This window comes from Hemicordylus capensis, chromosome 3 (genome assembly GCF_027244095.1).
Source record: "Hemicordylus capensis ecotype Gifberg chromosome 3, rHemCap1.1.pri, whole genome shotgun sequence".
Classification (NCBI taxonomy): Eukaryota; Metazoa; Chordata; class Lepidosauria; order Squamata; family Cordylidae; genus Hemicordylus; species Hemicordylus capensis.
The window spans coordinates 264,253,224-264,275,321 of NC_069659.1; the positions used below are offsets into that span (position 1 = coordinate 264,253,224).

Consider the following 22,098-nt stretch of genomic DNA (forward strand, 5'->3'; position numbering starts at 1 on the left):
CAAGGCAGTACATACTTTCAAACATAGACAAGCAAGCCCGCCACAAAAAACCAACCGACACACAATCAGACAGGTACTAGAGAGAGCATAAACGGTCTGAGAGTCTCTCCTGTCTTAGAAGCGGTTCTCTATTTGTGGGGTGACGGCACAGGCTGCTGCCCAATCGCAGGTGCGCTGCAATCGAGATTTCGCCGGGATGGGGAGAGAGAAAACCCGGAATCAGCCGGCGCCTGCGCTCGCGTCAGCTTTGAAGCCTTGCCCTTTCTCTTGGTCTCACACTGCGCGCGAAAGGGGCGGGGCGGGGCGGCGCGGCGAGGAGGAGGAGGAGAAGGAGAAGGAGAAGAAGAAGAAGAAGACGACGACCGGCGTTCGCGAGGGCGCTGCAGTGCGCACACAAGTGGATCAACGGAACTATGTCTGGGGCTGGTGGCAGCGGCTCCTCTCGCCGTCCCCGGCAGGCCACCACCGAAGGAGCAGCCCGCAGCCATGCTCGGCGCCACCCGCCTCAGGAGGCTCAGGCAGGAGGAGGTGGTGACGCTGGCCGAGAGAGCGAAGAAGAGCCGGAGAGAGGGAGAGGAGAACGGGAAGAGAACGGCCCGGGGCCCTCGGGCGAGGATGGGGGCGACGAGACCACCCGGCGGCTGATCCGCCAGCAATACCGGGAGCTGATCTCCACCGTTCAGCGTAAGTTCGGGAAGATCGAGCAGGGGAAGGCAGAGCTCCCTTTAGGGGTCCAGGGGCGGCGAGGGTGATGAAGGCGGGGCCAGAGGTCCCTGCAGTGCTTGAGGGCGGGTGAGGTGAATGAACCCCGTTTCCCCACTCTCTGGTTGTATGGATTTGTTTCCGTTAGTTCACGGATTTCTATAGCTTCCTTCAAAGGAACTTATTGGGGCGGTTTATTGTATGATAAAAAGGCGGGGGGGGGGAATAACAAGATAACAGCAGTGCAATGAAAAATAGTTGGTATGCTGTGACCACTAAGCCGCCTGAGGTGATTCCAAAACCTTGCATTGTTGTTGTTATTATTTCAGTGTATGTCATGCATGTAAAACTAGTAGTTTTACTTTGCAGTAAATGCCACATGAGAAATTTTTTTTGTCTCATATTTGGTCAACTGAGGTGCAGTGGAGCCCTCCTCTTTTCCCAGGCAAGGATGCAAAAATCTTCTGTATAGCTGATGTGATGACTGTCTATGCCTACTTGCGTTAGAGCCATCAAAACACAATGGTGACACCTAAAAGTTATTGTCTGAGTGAAGTAACTATAATAATATTGAAGTGAGACTCAGACAAATTATTTATTTCATTGTTATACTGATGGAGAGATGATTTCTTAATGTTTCGGAATTGGTTGTCGTTATTCTGAAAGATAGTGCCATCTTGTGCATCTCGGTTCAAAAATAAATCCAGTGACATTTTGGTGGTGTTCACCAACCATTTCTTTACACAGCTCCTTCATAATTATTTAAAGGAAATGGCAGATATGTGTCACCTTTTAATTGAAAAAAAAAGTTGTCACTTGGGTACTTTGGCCAGTCCTCTTAAATGTAGATGCTGCTATCTACATTTCAAACTTATTGCTACATTTCAAACTGTTGCTATGACTGAAATGTTGGGAACTAATGCCAATCATAGTTGCATGTTTGGCTAGAGCTTATTTTGCATTTGTTTTTGAACTTGGTCTTACTCAGTTGCGTTTGTTAATTTCAAGGTTTGGTTTTTATTAGAGTGTTTAACTTTTATTATAGAGAATCGTGAAATGATGCTGAGCACCAGAAATGATAAACTGACTGAAGCTCTTGAAGATGCAAATAAGCTGTTCACTGGAGGTGAGATAATAGTTCCTGAAGTGTTTAGCCTTGGCCATTCCTGTACTATGGAAAGTGTGATTGCAGTTTCACAGATGATCCCTGAGGGAGAGTGCAAGAGGTTCTCATATCTTGCATTCAAAAGAATGTGTCATTGTGTCAGCACTGCCATTGAGTTTGCACAATACTGTCCTGTTCACTGTTTTAGATGGTGGCTGATACCCAGGCTATTCCTTGGGCAATGCATCAGGGTTTTCCTTTGCCCAAAATGTACAGTGAGGGAAATAAGTATTTGATCCCCTGCTGATTTTGTCCGTTTGTCCTCTGACACAGAAATGACCAGGCTATAATTGGAATGGTAGGTTTACTGTAGCTGTGAGAGACAGAATAACAACAAACAAACCCTCAAAAGCCCAGTGCCCAAAAGTCAGCGATGGATTTGCATTGTAGTGAGGGAAATAAGTATTCAATTCCCTATCAACCAGCAAGATTTCAGGCTCCCAGGTGTCTTTTCACTATATGCAGGTAACGAGCTGAGATGAGGAACACCCTCTGTAAGGGAGTGCTCCTAATCCCAGCTTGTTACAGTACCTGTATAAAAGACACCTGTCCATAGAAGCAAGCAATCACTCAGTTTCCAAACTCACCACCATGCCCAAGACCAAAGAGCTGTTGAAGGATGTCAGGGACAAGGTTGTAGACCTGCACAAGGCTGGACTGGGCTACAAGACTATCGCCAAGCAGCTTGGTGAGAAGGTGACTACAGTTGGCACAATAACTCGCAAATGGAAGAAACACAAAATAACTGTCAATCTCCCTCGGTCTGGGGCTCCATGCAAGATCTCACCTCGTGGAGTTGCAATGATCATGGGAATGGTGACAAAGCAGCCCAGAACTACACGGGGGGAACTTGTCAATGATCTCAGGGCAGCTGGAACCATAGTCACCAAGAAAACAATTGGTAACACACTACTCCGTGAAGAACTGAAATCTTGCAGTGCCCGCAAGGTCCCCCTGCTCAAGGCAGCACATGTACAGGCCTGTCTGCAGTTTGCCAATGCACATCTGAATGATCCAGAGGAGAACTGGGCGAAAGTGTTGTGGTCAGATGAGACCAAAATCGAGCTCTTTGGCATCAACTCAACTGGCCGTGTGTGGAGGAGGAGGAATGCTGCCTATGAGCCCAAGAACACCATCCCCACCGTCAAACATGGAGGTGGACACATTATGCTTTGGGGGTGTTTTTCTGCTAAGGGGACAGGACACCTTCACCGCATCGAAGGGACGATGGACGGGACCATGTACCGTCAGATCTTGGGTGAGCACCTCCTTCCCTCAGCCAGGGCATTGAGAATGGGTCGTGGATGGGTATTCCAGCATGACACTGACCCAAAACACACAGCCAAGGCAACAAAGGAGTGGCTCAAGAAGAAGCACATGAAGGTCCTGGAGTGGCCCAGCCAGTCTCCAGACCTTAATCCCATAGAAAATCTGTGGAGGGAGCTGAAGGTTCGGGTTGCCTAACATCAGCCTCGAAACCTTTCTGACTTGGAGAGGATCTGCAAAGAGGAGTGGGACAACATTCCTCCTGGGTTGTGTGCAAACCTGGTGGCCAACTGCAAGAAACGTCTGACCTCTGTGATTGCCAACAAGGGTTTTGCCACCAAGTACTAAGACATCTTTTGTGAAGGGATCGAATACTTATTTCCCTCACTACAATGCAAATCCATCGCTGACTTTTGGGCACTGGGCTTTTGAGGATTTGTTTGTTGTTATTCTGTCTCTCACAGCTACAATAAACCTACCATTCCAATTATAGTCTGGTCATTTCTGTGTCAGAGGGCAAACGGACAAAATCAGCAGGGGATCAAATACTTATTTCCCTCACTGTATGTGACTTTTAGCAATTCCTTCCACCTTCCCTCTTGTGTCTACATTTGTGCCTCAAGGATGTAGTTTGGGGAGGCACACGTGGTTGCAGAAGGAAGAGGGGATCTCTGAAAATTACAACTCCCCTCTTGGTAATGGAAAAATGGCATGTCAGCTGAGGGTTAGTCTAAATCAGGGCTGAAGACTCTTGGACCTCCTGCAGATGTTGGACTACAACTCCCAGCATCTCTGACTATTGCCACTGTGGCTTGGGATGATGGAGGTTGAAGTCCAACAGCTGCTGGAGGACCAAAGTGATCTAGATGTTGATTGGTGACTGGCATTTGTTGTCTTGTTCTGCTTCGCTTGCCCATGCCAACTAAAGACAAAACTTGAATTTGCTTTAATGGTGGCTGCCCATATCAAAGCATATAATTTTATTGGATTGGTTTCATCATTGTTCCACCAGCAGAAGGCAACCACTGCATATCCTGGCTGCTTACATGCAGTTTGGAGTGAGGGGTGGGGAAGTTGAGCTCATATGTCTGAGATCATTAATACCAAATTTAGAGTGGGTAAGTTGCCTAATTCCTTTAAATCTAATGTTTTTCAGCCTTCTATAACACCTGGAAGTGGATTCTATGGCTGGCTGCTGTCTCTAGCCTTTTTCTTGTTTGTGGAAGGATGCTTAGTGATTGTTTGCCCAAAAGCTTCAGGCACACCTGTGTACCTTCAGCTTTCCACGTGTTCATGGCATTGAGCCTGCTGTTGTGGCCTTGGTTGATGATTTCTACCAAGAGACTGATCAGGGCAGTTGAACTTCTGGTCTTTGATGCAACTAATATTGGAGATATGACTAAAACTTGTGGGCTAGATATGACTAGAACTCTTGAGTAGCTCCACTCATCCCTCTTTCAAAAGGTGATAACTTTCCCTGTGGTGTGCCCCATAAGGATCCAGCTTGTCCCTGCTTCTGTACACTGCATAAATGAGGCTGTTGAGCAAGGCCACTAGAAGGTATGATGCTAGATGCCATTGATATGCTGATGACACTTCTTTTCCATCTGACCCAGGTTCTGTAGTTTGGCAAGGGGTTTATATTCCAGAAGAGATCCTGTGTTCAAATAACTGGGATCTCACAGTTTGGGTTTTTAACTGTCCTTGTGGTAAGGGGAATGGGATTGGAGGGCAAGGATCTGAGGCCTACTTCCTATCTGTTGGGTGTGTCTTGTGGACAGGTCTTAAGATTGGCAGTGGATACTAGTGAGCAGTTGCAATATTGCAAACACAAACAGCTGCAAATATTACTAAAATAGTAATAGAATTTCATTGTAATACAAGTAGTCTAATTCAAGAAAATTAAAATTGACAAAATATTTTTGAAGCTTAAAACATAACGTAGTACGTTGGCTAGCCCTTAATTGTATAGCTAATGAGACAAGGATGGCTATGGCCAGGAGTGCTTTCTATCAGCTTCGGCTGATTCAACAGCTGCATCCATGCCTTGAAGAGGAAGACCTCAAAACAGTGGTGCATCAGCTGGTAATCTCCAGGCTTGACTATTGCAATGTTCTCTATGTGGGGCTGCCTTTGTAAGTAGTTCAGAAGCTTCAGCTGGTTCAAAATGCAGCAGCCAGATTGGTCTCTGGGGCAACCCGGAGAGACCATATTATGTCTGTTTTGAAACAATTGCACTGGCTGCTGATATGTTTCTGGGCAAAATACAAACTGCTGGTTATTACCTTTAAAGCCCTGAACGTCTTAGGTCCAGATTACCTTAGAGAGCTCCTTCTTCTGCATGATCCCCATCGCACATTAAGGTCATATGAGAAGGTCCATCTCCAGTTACCCACCAGTACATCAGAGGCGGGCCTTCTCTGTAGCTGCTCCTGGGCTGTGGAATGCACTCCCTGCAGAAATCTGTAATCTGAATTCATTATTGGCCTTCAGGAGAGCCCTCAAAACACATCTGTTTGGCCTGGCCTTCCAGGGTTTTTAAATTGTTGTAAATGTTTTTAATCTGCTATAGCCTGGTTTTCCAGGGTTTTTAAACTGTGTTGAATGTTTTAATTGTTTTATGGTGTTTTATAGCTTCTGTTTTTAATTAATTGATTTTAATTGATTTGTTTTAATGTAAGCTGTCCTGAGCCATTTTTTGAAGGGTAGTATAGAAATCGGATAAATAAATAAGGATGCTATTAATATATATTGTCCAAAAGCATAAGACAGATGTAAATCAGAGGCATGCACAAAGAATAGGCATTCCTTATTCTAGTTCTACTGAATGCTTAAGAGTCTTATTATTTTGGGATATAAAATCTTGAGCTCTTGTAAGCAGTGGGCACTATTCAAGAATTGTGATGATGAAATTCAAATCACTTCTGTCTTTCAGTTATTTTTGACAGAGCAAAATACCTTTCTATTTTTATAACAGTGTCCCGAGCAAGAGAGGCTGCTTTGGATGCTCAGTTCCTAGTTTTGGCATCAAATCTGGGAAAGGAAAAAGCAAACCAGTTGCACTCAGATATGGCAGTATTTGATCCATCTGCATTTGCTGAAGATCTAGTAAGTTTGCTCTGTTCGTGTTATTAAACAACAGTTTGTCTTATTTTAAATTTTTCTACTGTGCTTTTCTATTTAAGATGCTCAAATTGCATTTGTTGCACACAAGGCACTTTTCTCTTTTAGTGTCATACAGCTTATTGATCTTACAATATGGCCATAACATAAGCGCAAGAAAATGTGAAACTACAGAACTTTTTATTTCTGGAAGTCTTAAGAGAGCAATGCGCAAAGTCCATAAACCCTGTTTGCATGGGGAGGACAATTAATAAACTTAGATAACATCTAGTTTCACTGGCCAAAAAATGTGCATGCAATGGGGGAGGAGTGATTTTTGCCAGTTTTACCTTCACTCTGTAGCTTCCGCTGCCTTTCAAAAATATGTCCCTGAGAGTTGCACAGCCTTTGGTCCATATTTTTGAGCAACACATGTGCCTGCAGGGGAAAGGAAAAATAAGTAAAAATTCTACATTGCATGTGCATGCAGTGTTTTTTGGACAGTGCAGCATTAGTCTGGGTGTCAGATTTTGAATATTACTTAGCTAAAAGGGAGTCCTACAGTCAATGTACTTATTTTTCTGGTGCCATTATATATTCCATAATCTATAGCATTGATTTGCCAACTCACAATTGTGATTTGTCGCCCATCTCTGCGATGGTATTTCTTCTGAGTGGTCCAGGAACCCCTCCACCTTCATGCTTGCTTATCCTGATCTGGATAATGTAGGGCTTTGTCAATTTTGCCATTCTCGACTATGGCTCCCAGGGCACTGTGGCTAAGGTAGAGCCAAGGAAGCTTCCTCCTACCTCAGCCTTCCTGCTCTGTAGCACGAGATAAAAGTGCAGGGCTCATCTGTGTGGCCTCTTGGCTTAGGTGCCAAGGGCATCTCTGCTGAATGTGGCCACATCATTATTTCCTCTTGCTCTGGAGCAGGAGATGAAACCATAGGGCTCATCAGCTTCTTGGTGAAGACACTAAGAACATAACCACCCTGCTGGATCAAGCCCAAGGCCTATCTAGTCCAGCATCTTGTTTTACACAGTGGCCCACGAGATGCCGCTGAGAAGCTGAGGCATTTGGTCTGAGTCAAGGATGTGTGTAAAGTTTTATTTTCAATTTTTCACCTTAGATATTACTTTGGCTTCTATAACTGTACTTAAATTTCTGCTGCCACCAATTGTACAATGAAGCCTCTGTAAGTTAGGGGTGTGCACGAACCACAGTTCGAACTGCTGTTTGAGCACTGTTTGGAGGCGGGGACCAGAAGCTTTAAGAAAGAGGAGAGGAGGTCCTTACCTGCTGCTTGCCCCATGCAGCTTCCTGCTGGGGCTGAGTGTGTCCCAAGTACCCCCGGATGGCACCAGCACACACATGGCATCCACCCGTGCTGTAAGTCTATTGGTTTATTTACTTGGTAACATGGCTTTGCAGATGTGAGGAGGGTTTGTTACAGAAATCATTCAGTCAAATGTACTTTAAAACAAAACAAGAGGAATATTTATTTAAAGATGTTATCTGACGTTTGTTTGTTTTCACTACTGATTGTTTGGTTACAAAGTTGATGATTTGAACTTCTCACAGCACTCAAGTTACTTTGCATACACTATGTAAGGCTTTTCATCTTTGGACCCAGTTCCTTCCCAGAACTGTACTTCACAACCCAGTTTTTATTATGGACTGTCCTAATAACCCAGTCCTTAATTTTTTTTTTTTAGACTGTATTATCCTTTCAGTCTCAGAACAATTCCTCTTTGAGACTGTTCCTACCCAGACCCAAATCCCCACTCTAACTGAACTTCACTTCCAACTTCTATCACTCTCAAACTGCCTCTTATAATTGACAGCTCCAAAGAGTTCTAAACCAATTTGCATAAGAGTAGTCCATCATTTCATCAAAGAAGCCCACAGACGAGAAGTGAGAACATGCCCTCTCTTGCTGTTGCTCCTGCAATTGGTATTTTAGAGGCATCTTGCCTCTGAGGCTGGAGGTGGCCTATAGCCACTAGATTAGTAGCCACTGATAGACCTGTCCTCCATGAATTTATCTAAGCCCCTTTTAAAGCCATCCAAGCTAGGGGCCATCACCACTTCCCAGGACCAAGAATTTCATAGATTGGTTATGTACTGTGTGGGAAACGTACTTCCTTTTGTTGGCCCTAAATTTCTTGGTAGTCAGTTTGATGGGATGACCCCTGGTTCTAGAGAGAGGGAGAATATTTGCTCTCTGTCTACCCTCTACTCCATGCATAATTTTATCCACCTATATCATGTCTTCCCATAGTCGGACATTCTAGGTGCTGCAACTGAGCCAGGAGCCAAGGAAACCCCCCACTCCCTTTCTTTTTCCAAAGCAGGAAAGGGAGCACATGGCTTGCTGGTTTGGCCATGGTGGCAAAGGTGCTCCAAATGCCATGGTAGCACAGTGCCCAAACAACACACAGCCTTGATTGCAATCATGGAGCTGGAGAGGTGGGGATCACTTTCAATTGCTGGGATGATCCTCACCCACCTCTCTTCCTTCAGAGTTGTGGGAAAACTGGGCTCCTTGTTCGGTGTCACCTCCAGGCTCTGCAGGAGTTAAAGGGTAGCAATCTCTGAGGTAAATACCTGCTGCAGAGTTTTGGAAGGAAAGTTACAATATGTTGTGCTTGGTTGTCTCCAGGCAGACACAGAAAGTTCTGGCTGCCTGAGGAAAGAAACTCCCTGATTTGTTAAGTATATTCCTTTGGAACTAGATAAATAGGAGAGTTCAGCAGCTAAGGGGGAGAGGGTCTGTGAAAGGGGAGAAGAATTCTGTGAGAGTGCTGCTGAGTGTTGTGTGGAAGGCTGGAACACCCAGCAGAGTAGGGTCTGGATGAAATGGGGAAGGTAGCGGTGAGGGAGCTGGTCTACTAGAACCTGCTAGGCCTTGAAAGAGAAGGCTAGCAAATTGGTTTGTTTTGTATTTTAAACATGGTACTCCTGCCAACTGAACTTTTCATTATTTGTTCCTGTACTGTGTTTTGAATTTTTGCAACCTTTTATTATAGTAAATCTGTGATTGTTCTTATGCTATTTTTCTGGTGTCATCATTTTAGTCACAACTCACACCTACATGCCCATTTTATTTAACACACTGCTGAGTTTTGATTTTTTTTTTGAAAGACTAAGGAATGAGAGTGGAACCAGTCACATGCTAAAGAGCTTATTTTGATGGCAGTGGATGGTTAGACAGAGGGCCAGCTATGGCCAAGCCCGCACAGTAGCCTGTGGCCCTCAGACTAGTAGTGATAAGATTTGTTCTCCATGAATTTATCTAAGCTCTTCTTAAAACCATTCAGGGTGGTGGCTGTCGCCACACCTTGTGGCAGAGAATCCCATAAGTTATTTGTGTGGTGTGAAAAAGTACTTCCTTTTGTCGGCCCTAAATTTCTTGGCAATCAGTTTCCTGGGATGACCCCTTGTTCTGGTGTTGTTTGAGAGAGAGAAGAATTTCTCTCTATCAACCTGCTCCACACCATGCATAATTTTATAGACCTCTATCGTGTTGCCCCCTAGTCTTTTTTTGACTAAAAACCCACAGGTGTTGTAGCCTTACATCATAAGGAAGGTGTTCTAGGCATCTTGGTTTTCTTCTTCTGTACCTTCTCTAGTTCTATAATGTCCTTTTTGAGGTATGGTGTATATCTTGGCTCCGCCTGCCTTGCTGGCCCTCTGTGTGGAACAGGCAGCATTACTGAGAATGCTATCTTGTGGGGCCTGGATTTCAGTATGCTGTTGCTTCCAGGACCTCCCAACTACATTACGCAACATCTTTGATGCCAGTGTACACCATCACAGTTGACTCCTCCCCAGCACTGCCTTACAGCTTATCTAGATACCGCATGATGTCTGCAACCTTTGCACCATGCAGGGAAGTCACCATGCAATCTAGATGCGGGTCACAGACCCATCTCTCTATACCCCTAATGATCAAATTACAACTGCTTGGAGGCCCTCACCTCTTGGAGGAGTATCCCTGTGTGAACAGACATGGGCACATCATCCATGGAAGGGGTCCCTTCTAAGGGGGTGTCTTCCTCTTCCTCAGAGTGATGTCATCCTTCACTGAGACCTCCATTCTCCATAACAGCAGAGGAGCTATCAGCCTGGGATGCCTCTGCCACATATCTGAAGGTCTTGTCCACGTAGCTCTCTGACCCTCTGAGCCCCTCTAGATCAGGCACCTTGGCTTCAAGGGAACTTGTTCCCTGAGAGCCAGGAGCTTCTTGCACTGAGTACATACCTATGACTTCTGCCCATCGAGCAGATAGTGTTACATGCAACACTCTGTGTAAGTGTTGGGAAGTGTCCCCTTCCCTGCTGGCTTTCTACTTTCATGACTGGTTTTGCAGTTTGTTTTAGAGTATTTGGAGATTGATTGTTTGAAAGTTTGGTCTTATCTGAAGTTGTCAGTTATTCAACAGTTTTAAACTTTCTTTCCCGAGAATATAACAGCAGGAGTAGTACTTACCGTCTCTTCCTGCTGGGTTCAGTGTGAACGAGAGAGGCTTCTTTCAAGCTCTTCTGCACACTTCCCCACTAAACCCTGCACAAAATTCCTATGATACCTGTTTGCTAATACTTGTTCATTAATTTCTGACCACTAATCTCCCTGGCCGGCACCTGTTGTGTAGAAAGTAGGCTTCAAATGGAGGCAACCAGGCTCAACAGGAATGGGGCCGCTCCCATCAGGTGTGACTAAACTCAGCTGTAGCTGGCTCCTTCCACTGTCTCTCTCTCCAGGCAAAAGAAAAACTAAAACTGAAAGTTACACAGCCTCCAAAACAAACCCAGGCAAAAAACAAACACAGACACACACACACACTGGGAATTCGCAACTAAAGAGATACCAGCCCTTCAAAATCTCCCCATTATCCTGTTGGTTTGAAGAAGAAAAAAGTTTGGTTTTTAAGAAACACTTGCTAACTTCTCAGGTCTGCTTCTCCTCTTCCCAGAGTAGGCGTCGAAATATGGGAGCATGGATATGTGTATGTATATTGTGCAGTGTCTGAAGTCTAACTTCAAAGCCATTCATTTTCCTTAGAATGGCTCATAAAAGGTGAATTAAAACCACTTAATTTTTTAAAAATTTGCAAGTCAATGAGGCGATACTCACGATCGCCAAAAAGTGGGCTAAGGGAGCCTAGCCCACTTTTTGGCAATCGTGTGCTGCCACGGGAGCCTCGTGGCTCCCAGCAGCAAACCGCCAAAACTACCCCTTGCCTTAGCTGAGGTTAGCGGAGCAAGCGCGCGGTTAACCTCGGCGTTCTGCTCGTGTGTCGCCGCGAAGTGCGGTGACACACGAGTAGATGAACGATTTCAGCCACAAAACTCACTGGGTGACTCTGGGGCAGTCATGTATCTCTCAGCCTAACCTACCTCACAGGGTTGTTGTGAGGATAAACATAACCATGTACTGGGCTCCTTGGAGGAAGAGCGGGATATAAATGTAAAAGTAAAAATAAAAAAATTTAAAATGACGTGAATTTTAGCTAAAGTGAAAATGGATATCTTCTTAATTATATATTACCTCTGCAGTTATCCTTCATGGGTCTAAATCGTCTGGAAGGAGAAGATAGTGATAGCGATGATGAACACATTGCTGCTGGATTTCTACCTAGTAATGCTTGGCATATACTTGGCGAAGAAGCAAGAAAGTACTTTAGAAGAGCACCTACATTTCACTTCATGTAGGTTTATCTGAGGCTTCTTGGAAATTATTCTGGTGTGACATTTCTCATAGGAACTTTTTTGTGGAATAGCTTTTTTGTGGAATATTTAGGATTTGTGTAGCTTAAACATGGAAGGAAGAACTAGAAACAGAGAAGATTCTCTTTTAAGTCAGCTTTGTAAGCAATTATTTAGGCAGTTGTTGCCCACTACTGCTTTATGGTCTCATCACCAGTACCACATAGGCTCAGCAACATGCTGCTTGTCCTGTGAGTGCACATTTGACTGCTGTCTCTCTTACACCCTGGGGCTCAAATGGCCAGCAGAGTGGAGCCCAGTGAGACTCTGGGTCATCTTCCTGACAGCTTCAAAGGCTGTAGGAAGAAAGAAACCAGAGAGCTGTCATAGCCTTGTTCCTATTTTGTTTCCTGAGGGATGGAAATGGGGATGGAAAGGTGCCAGACTGTTGCTTTGCCCCACTTCTTGCCTGAACTCGAACTGCTTTATTCTTGACTTTTTTCCCCTTAATGAGGAGAAAAGATGCTTCCCAGGCTCATAGTTAGAGGCTGTTGCCCTCTGACACACAGCTGTGTTGTTGAAGCCATGGAAGGGACTCCTCTATCCTTTTAACCGGTAGCACTTCAAGGCTCGAAAGGATGAAAGTTTCATATTAACTGTTCTGTTTGCCATGGGCAATCAGATGAATGAATAATTGCAAGCCTAATTTAAGGGATCACCTTTTTATGGAGAGGAGAGTTTCATTTCTTAGAATTTTTCATGATTTTTTTGAAGAGCATGTGACTTAGATTGACATCTAAGTTTCCTAGGCAAAGCATCTTAAATAGCTATTTTACACTGGGTCTTTAGATAATTTGATATATTATGCATTGGAGTGGTGGTGTGTTTATTTGTTTTAGGTTGGGAGCGTTTACTGCTGATCCACCTGTTGAGAGGCCACGAATTGAGAGGCAAAGGAAGAGGGCAGGGCCAGATGAAGGAAGGGCAATGCCTGCACAGGTAGGGTTGTATGAGTTAGAATAGAAGCTTACGGCTGTATTTTTGAAATCTGAAGGATTTCAGAATAAAGTGCACAATATAGTAACAGAGTGATACAGGAACAGTAAGATACTTTTTTCCAGGTGTAGGACCAAATGCATAATGGTGACTTCTATGTAGAAGCTTGTTTTCCTGTACAGATCTGCCTCACTGGAGCAGAATATAATGTAAACATTTCCTTACAAGGATGTGTTATTAATGTATAAAATCCTAAAACTCTCTGGTGGCTTCCTTTCATGTTAGTATGACTTTTCCTCTCCCTTACTCAAGAACCTGCAACCACAGCAATCCAAGATAGGCCTTTTACATAGTTTGGTTTCAGGGTGCTGGTGGTATTTAGCTTTCATTTTGTGGATAGTGATGGAAGTATTAACTTACGTGTAAATAATATAAAGTTAGCTGTAGTGTGTAGTGTTGTATTTATTTTATTTATGTCATATTATGGGTTCAGAATGCTTACAGTGCCCCCCCCCCCGCCAAAGCTGTGAATCCTGTTGTCAAGGCACTCACAACTATAAAATCAATAGTTTGGAGATTAGGCCAAATAAGATCAAAATGACACTGTATACGAACATCCATTTAAAAGGAAAAAGCACAGTTGTAAGTGGTGGTTGCTGGTGTCTCTAGAATTGTGCTCAAGAAATGTAGATGCTGGCTCACATTTCTTAGAATGCTGCAGCACCAATTGGCAGTGGCGTCTATTAGAAAAAGTGATGCAGAATAGGCTGGGCTGGGCTCAGAGCTTAGTCCTCAGTGTGATGAGTCACTGAGACTTTGCCCAGAAGAGCAGTAGATATTAATTGGCAGGTTCTGGAATATTACTCCTCAAGAACACCAACTTACATCCTTTCTATGATGTAAGTGAAGAATATTATTACAGGTGAATGTTGATTATTTTGCTGTATAATGAAGTAGTTGCATTAATGATTACTTACTAAACTGTCGGACTTCTTAGTTGAAAAAAATGGAAGAATCTAATCAAGAAGCCACAGAAAAAGAAGTAGAGAGGATCTTGGGATTATTACAAGCCTATTGTCAAGAAGATCGTAAGTAAAGGTGTAACACATTGTGGGTCCAGTGTGATTACTGCATGCTCTTTTTAAAACAGGTGTAACTGGGGAACAAAAGGAATGTTCTCTTTCAACAGTGCAGAGCAAAGGAACAGCATAAGAAACCAAGTGGCCTGGTTCACACAGTTGTTCATATCTAGGTTTAATATGGGTTACTGACATGATTGTGTGAACCTACACCAAAGTAGAAATCTCTGATTCATCTCAGGCCATAAACATGGGTTCACACAATCAGGTAAATTTTGGTAACACACATTAAACATAGATTTGAACAACTGTGTGAACCAGGTCACTGTTTTGCTCTCCTGACTGTCAGCTAGTTAAGTCTTCAGCTAGTATTTCTACTGGAAGAACCTGAGTTAGTCTGTTGCAGTCATTGTAACACCGTAAAGACTAGCAACTTTATTGTAACACTAGTATTTTTAAGCCCGTTATAACAACGGGCGCTAGCCTTTTTACCCCCCTTTATGTGTTCTTCATCTTTTTTTCCTTTGTGTGCGTGTGTATGTGTGTGTGTTTGTTTGTCTCTCCTGTCCCACCCTCCCTCCTGCCCCACACTCTGGCCTCTCTTCCTCCCCCTCCCACCCTGCTCACACCCTCCCCTTCCTGTCAGCCTCCTGCCCCAGTCCCTCCTGCCACCCTACTCCCTCTTGCCCTTCCCTTCCCCCCCCCTGCCTCCCTCTTGCCCTTTCCCCTCCTCCTGCCCCACTCCCTCTTGCCCTCCCCCTCCCCCCTGACCCACTCCCTCTTGCCCCACTCCCTCTTGCCCTTCCTCTTCCCCCCTGCCCCACTCCCTCTTGCCCTCTCCCCTCCCCATGCCCCACTCCCTCTTGCCCCTCCACCCTGACCCACTCCCTCTTGGCCCTCCCTCTTCCCCCCAGCCCCATTCCCTCTTGCCCTCCTCCCTGCCCCATTCCCTCTTGCCCTCCCCCCTCCAACCCTCCCTCTTGCCCTCCCCCCTCCCCCACTTGCCCTCCCCCCTTCCCCCTCTCCCCTGCCCAGAAGAGTCTTGCGCTCCCCCCCCCCCCACCTGGCAACTTTACTCACTGTTTGGAACGCGACGGAGAAAGGAGCTCGCAAGCAGAGCTCATTTCTCGGGCAAGCCTCTTCCCGGACTGTTGCATTGGGCGTAAAGGACGCCCAGCGGCAGTCTGGGCAGTGTCTTTGCCGAGAGAGGAGCTCTTTTTGTGAGCTCCTTTTTCCTCGGTCGTCGGGGTTGGTTCTTCTTTGGGTAAGGAGGTCTCGGGCAGCTGGGTGGGCGGTTGGCGGCGGCGGCCGCAGAGGCATTTTCCTGGGCCATGTTGGCCCTTGTTCATGTGTGGGGGAGCGGGTAAGGCGGGATCGGGCTACTGGGAGGGCGGTTGGCGGTGGCCGCCGCGGTGGCATTTTCCTGGGCCATGTTGGCTCTTGTTCATGGGGGGGGTGCGGGGATGTCGGGCTCTAGTGTGGGGAAGTCGGGCCCCAAAGTTTTCCCCCTGGCCGGCTTTAGCGGCGATGCCAGGCCTCGGCGGCGGCTCCGCCACCACCTCGGCCGGCTTCCCCTGCCGCCTCTTTCCCCTCCGCCTCTTTCCTATCTTCGCGGTGGCCGCTTCTGGCCCCGCCGTTTCCCTCGCCGCCTATTCCCGGCTTCTTCTGAACAGCCGCTTCTGGCCGCCCAAGATGTCCGCCGGGTACCGGCGAGCGTGTCTCCCTTGCCCTGTTCTGCGCCTGCGCTTCGCGCAGGCGCAGAACAGGGCAGGGAGGCACGAACACACGCTTGGTGCCCGTCCACGGACGGACACCAAGCGTTTTATTAGAGAGGATACTTTTGTGGACTACAATGCACTTCATTAGATGAGGGGGAGGTTGGAGTAAACAATAGCAACATTTCCTTACATTAATCATATTTTGCAGCTGATACTCCACTATCCTTCCTGGAGTTTGTGACTGATCCAAATTCTTTTGCTCGAACTATAGAGAATATGTTCCATGTATCATTCCTAATACGGGTAAGGAGCGACATATTGACTTGAAGCCTTTATATTTGCTGGTTGGAAAGCAAAATACACATGTGTCTTTGTTAAGGTAGTATATGGTGGTTGTTCATTTCTCAATTTCTCTAAAATAATTATGAAGAAGCACATAACTTGTGAATACATTGCTTGATATCTAGAGTAACATTTTGCATGTGCAACAGGGCAGGGGTGATTTTAACCAATTTCCCCCTGCTTCTTCAGCTCTTTTCTTTCTTGAAATATATCCCTGAGAGTCCTGTAACCCTCAGGGACATACTTTTTAGAGGGACAGAATGGTGAAGATATCCCTGCCCGATTGCACATATATAGCTTTTTCAGCATAGACAACCGTAGAAAGCTGAGTGCCATTTTCAATTGTGTATGTTGCCTTGGGTACACTTTTGTGGAAGGGTGGCTTATAACTTTTTAATAATTTGTAGGATTGCTCATTAGCTAATTCTCATTTTACCTATATATAATTAATCTAAATATTCTGTGTGAATATAATTTGCAAACTTCCAGCTATTGAGCCATGTATTTTTTTAACTGCAAAAATTTGAACATTTTGGCCTGAATGCTGCAGACTTATAATTGAAACTAGATTTTTAAAACCAGGCTGTGGAATTTGTGCATACTCTCTCTTCTGGTACACAAAGCAACATGGCATTTTATATAGCTGTGTTGCATGTGACTATTAGCAAACTGTTAAAATGAAAGTTATGCTCCCTAAACTACTTTGAAAGCCTGGCTTTAATCAGAGTTCTCAAAATGAATTTAGGAATTCACCCAGTTTCATTTTAACCTGGATTAGTCACAGTTGCATATAATTCTAAACTGGGGCTGGTTAATATGCTGGTGGGAGTGGGGTGGGAATGGTATGTAGTCCTGATACATAAAACCTGCTTTCATATGGAAGCCTGAATTGGATGTCTGAATCTGTTCCTTATCGGGATGTAGACAGCAAGATTTGCAGATTAGAAGGGTGTTGCCTGACTAGTAAAAGATTTTAGAACACATTGCTAACATGCTTCAAATTTTGTAATGCCAGAACCTAAGAAGTTCCTTAAATGGCAGTTCGGTAGTGCAATGGTATTACTCCACTTAACATTAAATACATGTATAATTAAAAAACATTGTATTGTATTTTTAAAATTGTGTTGTAATTTGTTTGTTTTATGTGCTGGATGTTACTTAATGTTGTGTTCTGAGCCACTCAGAAAACAATTTGTTATGGGGCAGCTAACCAAGTTTGATGCATCATCATAATCATCCAGACTTGATTCTTATAGTAAACTGAGTTGTGTTTGTTCTAGGATGGACTTGCAAGACTAAGTTTGGATCAGGACAAGCTTCCTGTAATAGGTAAAATTGAGTATTAAGTATGGTTTTAAAAAAACAAATATTTGATTGTGTTAGTGCCAGTGAAGCGTGAGTGTGTGTGTGTTCGTGTTTGGTATATTGGCCTTTTTTCTTAATTTTAAAATGTGTTATTTTGATAGCATCTTTAAATCCAGAAGAAGGAGAAAATGATCTGGATACCCAAGCAAGAAAACAAGCAGTTATATCCATGAGCTATCAGGAATGGCAGGTATTCTGTAAACCACCATCCCTTTTTTAAAAGTACCCTGTTAAGGATTCTCAAACTTGGGTCCCCAGATATTGTTGGTCTACAGATTCCATCATACCCAGTCACCATGATTTTTGGCTCTTGTGGCTGGGAATGATTGTAGTCCAACAATAACTGGAGGCCCAAGTTGGATAAACCCTGCCTTAAGTGTTGACAAAAATGCTTGTGTGCATTCTGCTACTTGTGCAATACCTGAACCTTAATATAGTTTTATTAAGTTAACTAGTGATGAAAAAGCAAGTCTACTGCTATCCTGAGTTTGAGGCCCTAATACATTTAGTTGATACTGGAGGAAAAGGTGGAATGCCTGGTGTCATTATGCATTTTATAGACAAAAGGATGAATGAAACAATTGATAAACTTGATTACAGTCTTTGACTGGTGCAGAAATATGAAGAACACATTGTCATACCCATACAACAATATAGTTTTAAATATACAATATACGACATAGTAAACTATTCCACTACATTAGTCATGAAGTGTTGTCATATACGCATTGCTATCAAAACAAATGCTGTAAGTAACATTTGGCTTGATGGTCTGACAAGAGAAATGTGTGTTATACTTAATTTTCTCTGCTTAGTATGTCTGCTTGGTATCCTGAGTTTGAGGCCCTAATACAGTATTAGCTGATCCTGAAGGAAAAGTCCCTAACTGAACTGACAGACTTGGTCTTGAGTCTGGCGTTGGAGTCCCCCAGGCTTGTGGTGCTGGGGGACTTCAATGTCAATTTTGGGACCAATTTGTTTGCGGCGGCTCAGGAGTTCATAGCGGCCATGACGACTATGGGCCTATCCCAAGTGGTCTTGGGGCCGACACACATTGCTGGTCACACGTTTGATTTGGTCTTTCACTCTGATCAGGGTGGTGTTCCGTGGGTGGGGAATCCTGTGATTTCCCCATTGTCTTGCACGGACCACCATCTGGTTAAGGTTGGACTCACAATCACTTCCCACCTTCACAGGGGCGAAGGGCCTATTAGAATGGTCTGCCTGAGAAGGTTATTGGATCCAATAGGATTTCAAGAAGCCTTGGAGGGATTAGTGTCGGCTCTGCTGGTGATCTTGTTGATGCCCTGGTGGAGAATTGTAACAGCAAACTCACTGGGGCAGTAGACATGATAGCTCCTAAGTGTCCTCTCCAACCTGCTTCAAAATCGGCCTGTTGGTGTACAGAACTCTGGGGACTGAAGCTGCAAGGCAGACGACTGGAGCACAAGTGGAGGAAGACTCTACTCGAATCCGACAGATTACAACATAGAGCACATTTGAAGATCTATGCTCTGGCAATATGGGCAGCAACGAAAAGATGCTTTTCAGCCCATATTGTGTCCACAAGTTCACATCCAGCAGAGTTGTTCAGGGTTGTGAGAGGGCTATATGCCCCTCCTCCTTTGAATCAGAACTTGGAACCATCGATTACCCACTGTGACATGTTTAATAAGTGTTTTGTTGATAAAATCTCTCGTATTTGGGCTGACTTTGATTTAGACCCCACAATTACTGCAGTATCTGTATCGGAGGTGTCCAGCGACTCTTCGTATGTGGTCATGCTGGAACAGTTCCAGTTTGTGACTCATGAGGATGTGGACAAGCTGCTTGGAGCGGTGTGGCCTACCACCTGTTCTCTTGACCTTTGCCTCTGGCAGGGAAGCTGTTGTAGAAGGCCTAGTAGAGATTATAAATGTTTCTCCTGAGGGAGGACAGGATGCCTCCTTTCCTTAAGGAGGCAATTATTATACAGGTGAAACTCAAAAAATTAGAATATCGTGCAAAAGTTCATTAATTTCAGTAATGCAAATTAAAAGGTGAAACTGATATATGAGATAGACGCATTACATGCAAAGCGAGATAAGTCAAGCCTTAATTTGTTATAATTGTGATGATCATGGCGTACAGCACATGAGAACCCCAAATCCACAATCCCAGAAAATTAGAATATTGTGAAAAGGTTCAACAGTCTAGGCTCCAGGTGTCCCACTCCAATCAGCTAATTAATCCATAACACCTGCAAAGGGTTCCTGAGCCTTTAAATGGTCTCTCAGTCTGGTTCATTAGGAATCACAATCATGGGAAAGACTGCTGACTTGACAGTTGTGCAGAAAACCATCATTGACACCCTCCATAAGGAGGGAAAGCCTCAAAAGGTAATTGCAAAAGAAGTTGGATGTTCCCAAAGTGCTGTATCAAAGCACATTAATAGAAAGTTATGTGGAAGGGAAAAGTGTGGAAGAAAAAGGTGCACAAGCAGCAGGGATGACCACAGCCTGGAGAGGATTGTCAGGAAAAGGCCATTCAAAAGTGTTGGGGACTTTCACAAGGAGTGGACTGAGGCTGGAGTTAGTGCATCAAGAGCCACCACACAGAGACGGATCCTGGACATGGGCTTCAAATGTCGTATTCCTCTTATCAAGCCGCTCCTGAACAACAAACAATGTCAGAAGCGTCTTACCTGGGCTCAAGAAAAAAAGAACTGGTCTGTTGCGCAGTGGTCCAAAGTCCTCTTTTCTGATGAGAGCAACTTTTGCATCTCATTTGGAAACCAAGGACCCAGAGTCTGGAGGAAGAATGGAGAGGCACACAATGCAAGATGCTTGAAGTCCAGTGTGAAGTTTCCACAGTCTGTGTTGATTTGGGGAGCCATGTCATCTGCTGGTGTTGGTCCACTGTGCTTCATTAAGTCCAGGGTCAACGCAGCCGTCTATCAGGAGATTTTGGAGCACTTCATGCTTCCTTCCGCAGACGAGCTGTATGGGGATGCTGACTTCATTTTCCAGCAGGACTTGGCACCTGCCCACACTGCCAAAAGTACCAAAACCTGGTTCAATGACCATGGGATTACTGTGCTTGATTGGCCAGCAAACTCGCCTGACCTGAACCCCATAGAGAATCTATGGGGCGTTGCTAAGAGAAGGATGAGAGACATGAGACCAAACAATGCAGAAGAGCTGAAGGCCACTATTGAAGCATCCTGGTCTTCCATAACACCTCAGCAGTGCCACAGGCTGATAGCATCCATGCCACGCCGCATTGAGGCAGTAATTGCTGCAAAAGGGGCCCAAACCAAGTATTGAATACATATGCATACTTATACTTTTCAGAGGTCCGATATTGTTCTATTTACAATCCTTGTTTTATTGGTTTCATGTTATATTCTAATTTTCTGGGATTGTGGATTTGGGGTTCTCATGAGCTGTACGCCATGATCATCACAATTATAACAAATTAAGGCTTGACTTATCTCGCTTTGCATGTAATGCGTCTATCTCATATATCAGTTTCACCTTTTAATTTGCATTACTGAAATTAATGAACTTTTGCACGATATTCTAATTTTTCGAGTTTCACCTGTGCGTCTTTTGAAGAAGTGTGCGCTGGATCCCTCAGAGTTAAGCAACTATAGGCTTGTCTCCAACCTTCCGTGGCTGGGCAAGGTAATTGAGAGGCTGGTGGCCTCCCAACTCCAGACAGTCTTGGATGAAACTGATTGTCTGAGCCCGTTTGGTAGAATAGGTGGAATACCTATTGTCACTGTGCATTTTATATACAAAAGGATGAATGAAACATTCCATGTACTAGAAACCAACTCTTTTCTCCCACCAGAACATTGTGAGAATTTTTGAAATCTCAGAGCCTATGATTCCACCTATTATGCAGACATGATGAAAACCAGTCTGACAGTAAGGTACCTTTCACACGTATTTTGATTGTTTCTATGGCTTATATTCAGAGAATGCTTACTTTGTGCATTCTGTGCCAATCTTTTTGTTCTTATTTATGCAGGTATCCCAAAGTTCCATTAGAGGACTATGTGAACCAGTTCCCTGTTGAAGTTCTACTAACAGACTGGAAATTAGAGAATCCTTCCTGTTTTAAGGATTGTATATTTGCTTGACTAGAGGAAGTGTTTGTACAGGATTTTTTTCCGCAGATGTTGGTGATTTATACAGTCCAGATATAAGTCGTTTTGTAACAGCAAATTGGTTTGAAATTAAAGGTTGTGTCCTTTTGCATCCGATTGATGTGTTGATTTAGAATAGATTACACGTTTATTCTCTTGATGGTTTATAATGGCCCTGCTCCAACTCTTTTTGAGGGCTTCATTGTAATAATACTATTCAGTATAAGTTGCAAAATGAACTCACTGAAAGACCCCTTCTATCTTTGGTGTGAATTGCAAGTATTTGTTTGAAAAATGTGAACTTTTGAAGCCCACAGTGGAGACAAAAAGAGAACAGTTTTAAAGGCAAGGCTAACAGGAACACAATATGCATGTCTGCCTTAATCATAAGACCGACATAGTATCTCATTTCAAATCACAAGGTGGCCTCCACAGCCTGGCCAGTGCTTTTCCTCCCTGCCCGGCACCATTTTCTCCCCTGTCCTGGTCGCTATCTAGGCAGCTGCTAGTGAACTCTC

The 22,098-nt window shown here is 44.4% G+C and overlaps 1 protein-coding gene across 2 annotated transcripts; it reads left to right on the forward strand.

Annotated features, from left to right (window-relative positions):
• The first annotated feature begins 268 nt into the window (after positions 1 to 268).
• On the forward strand, positions 269 to 21,695 carry NSMCE4A (NSE4 homolog A, SMC5-SMC6 complex component). 2 transcript variants are annotated; one of them, XM_053309071.1, is made up of 11 exons: positions 269 to 684; positions 1,748 to 1,828; positions 6,111 to 6,241; positions 11,799 to 11,950; positions 12,848 to 12,947; positions 13,942 to 14,032; positions 15,950 to 16,044; positions 17,364 to 17,412; positions 17,550 to 17,638; positions 21,283 to 21,359; positions 21,463 to 21,695. In XM_053309071.1, exons 1-10 carry the CDS (start codon positions 414 to 416, stop codon positions 21,340 to 21,342), a joined length of 1,119 nt encoding a protein of 372 aa, XP_053165046.1. In that variant the 5' UTR covers positions 269 to 413; the 3' UTR covers positions 21,343 to 21,359; positions 21,463 to 21,695. The 2 variants fall into 2 exon arrangements, with proteins under 2 accessions (XP_053165046.1, XP_053165045.1); XM_053309070.1 differs by having other exon boundaries at positions 271 to 684; positions 21,283 to 21,364.
• Positions 21,696 to 22,098: the final 403 nt, after the last annotated feature.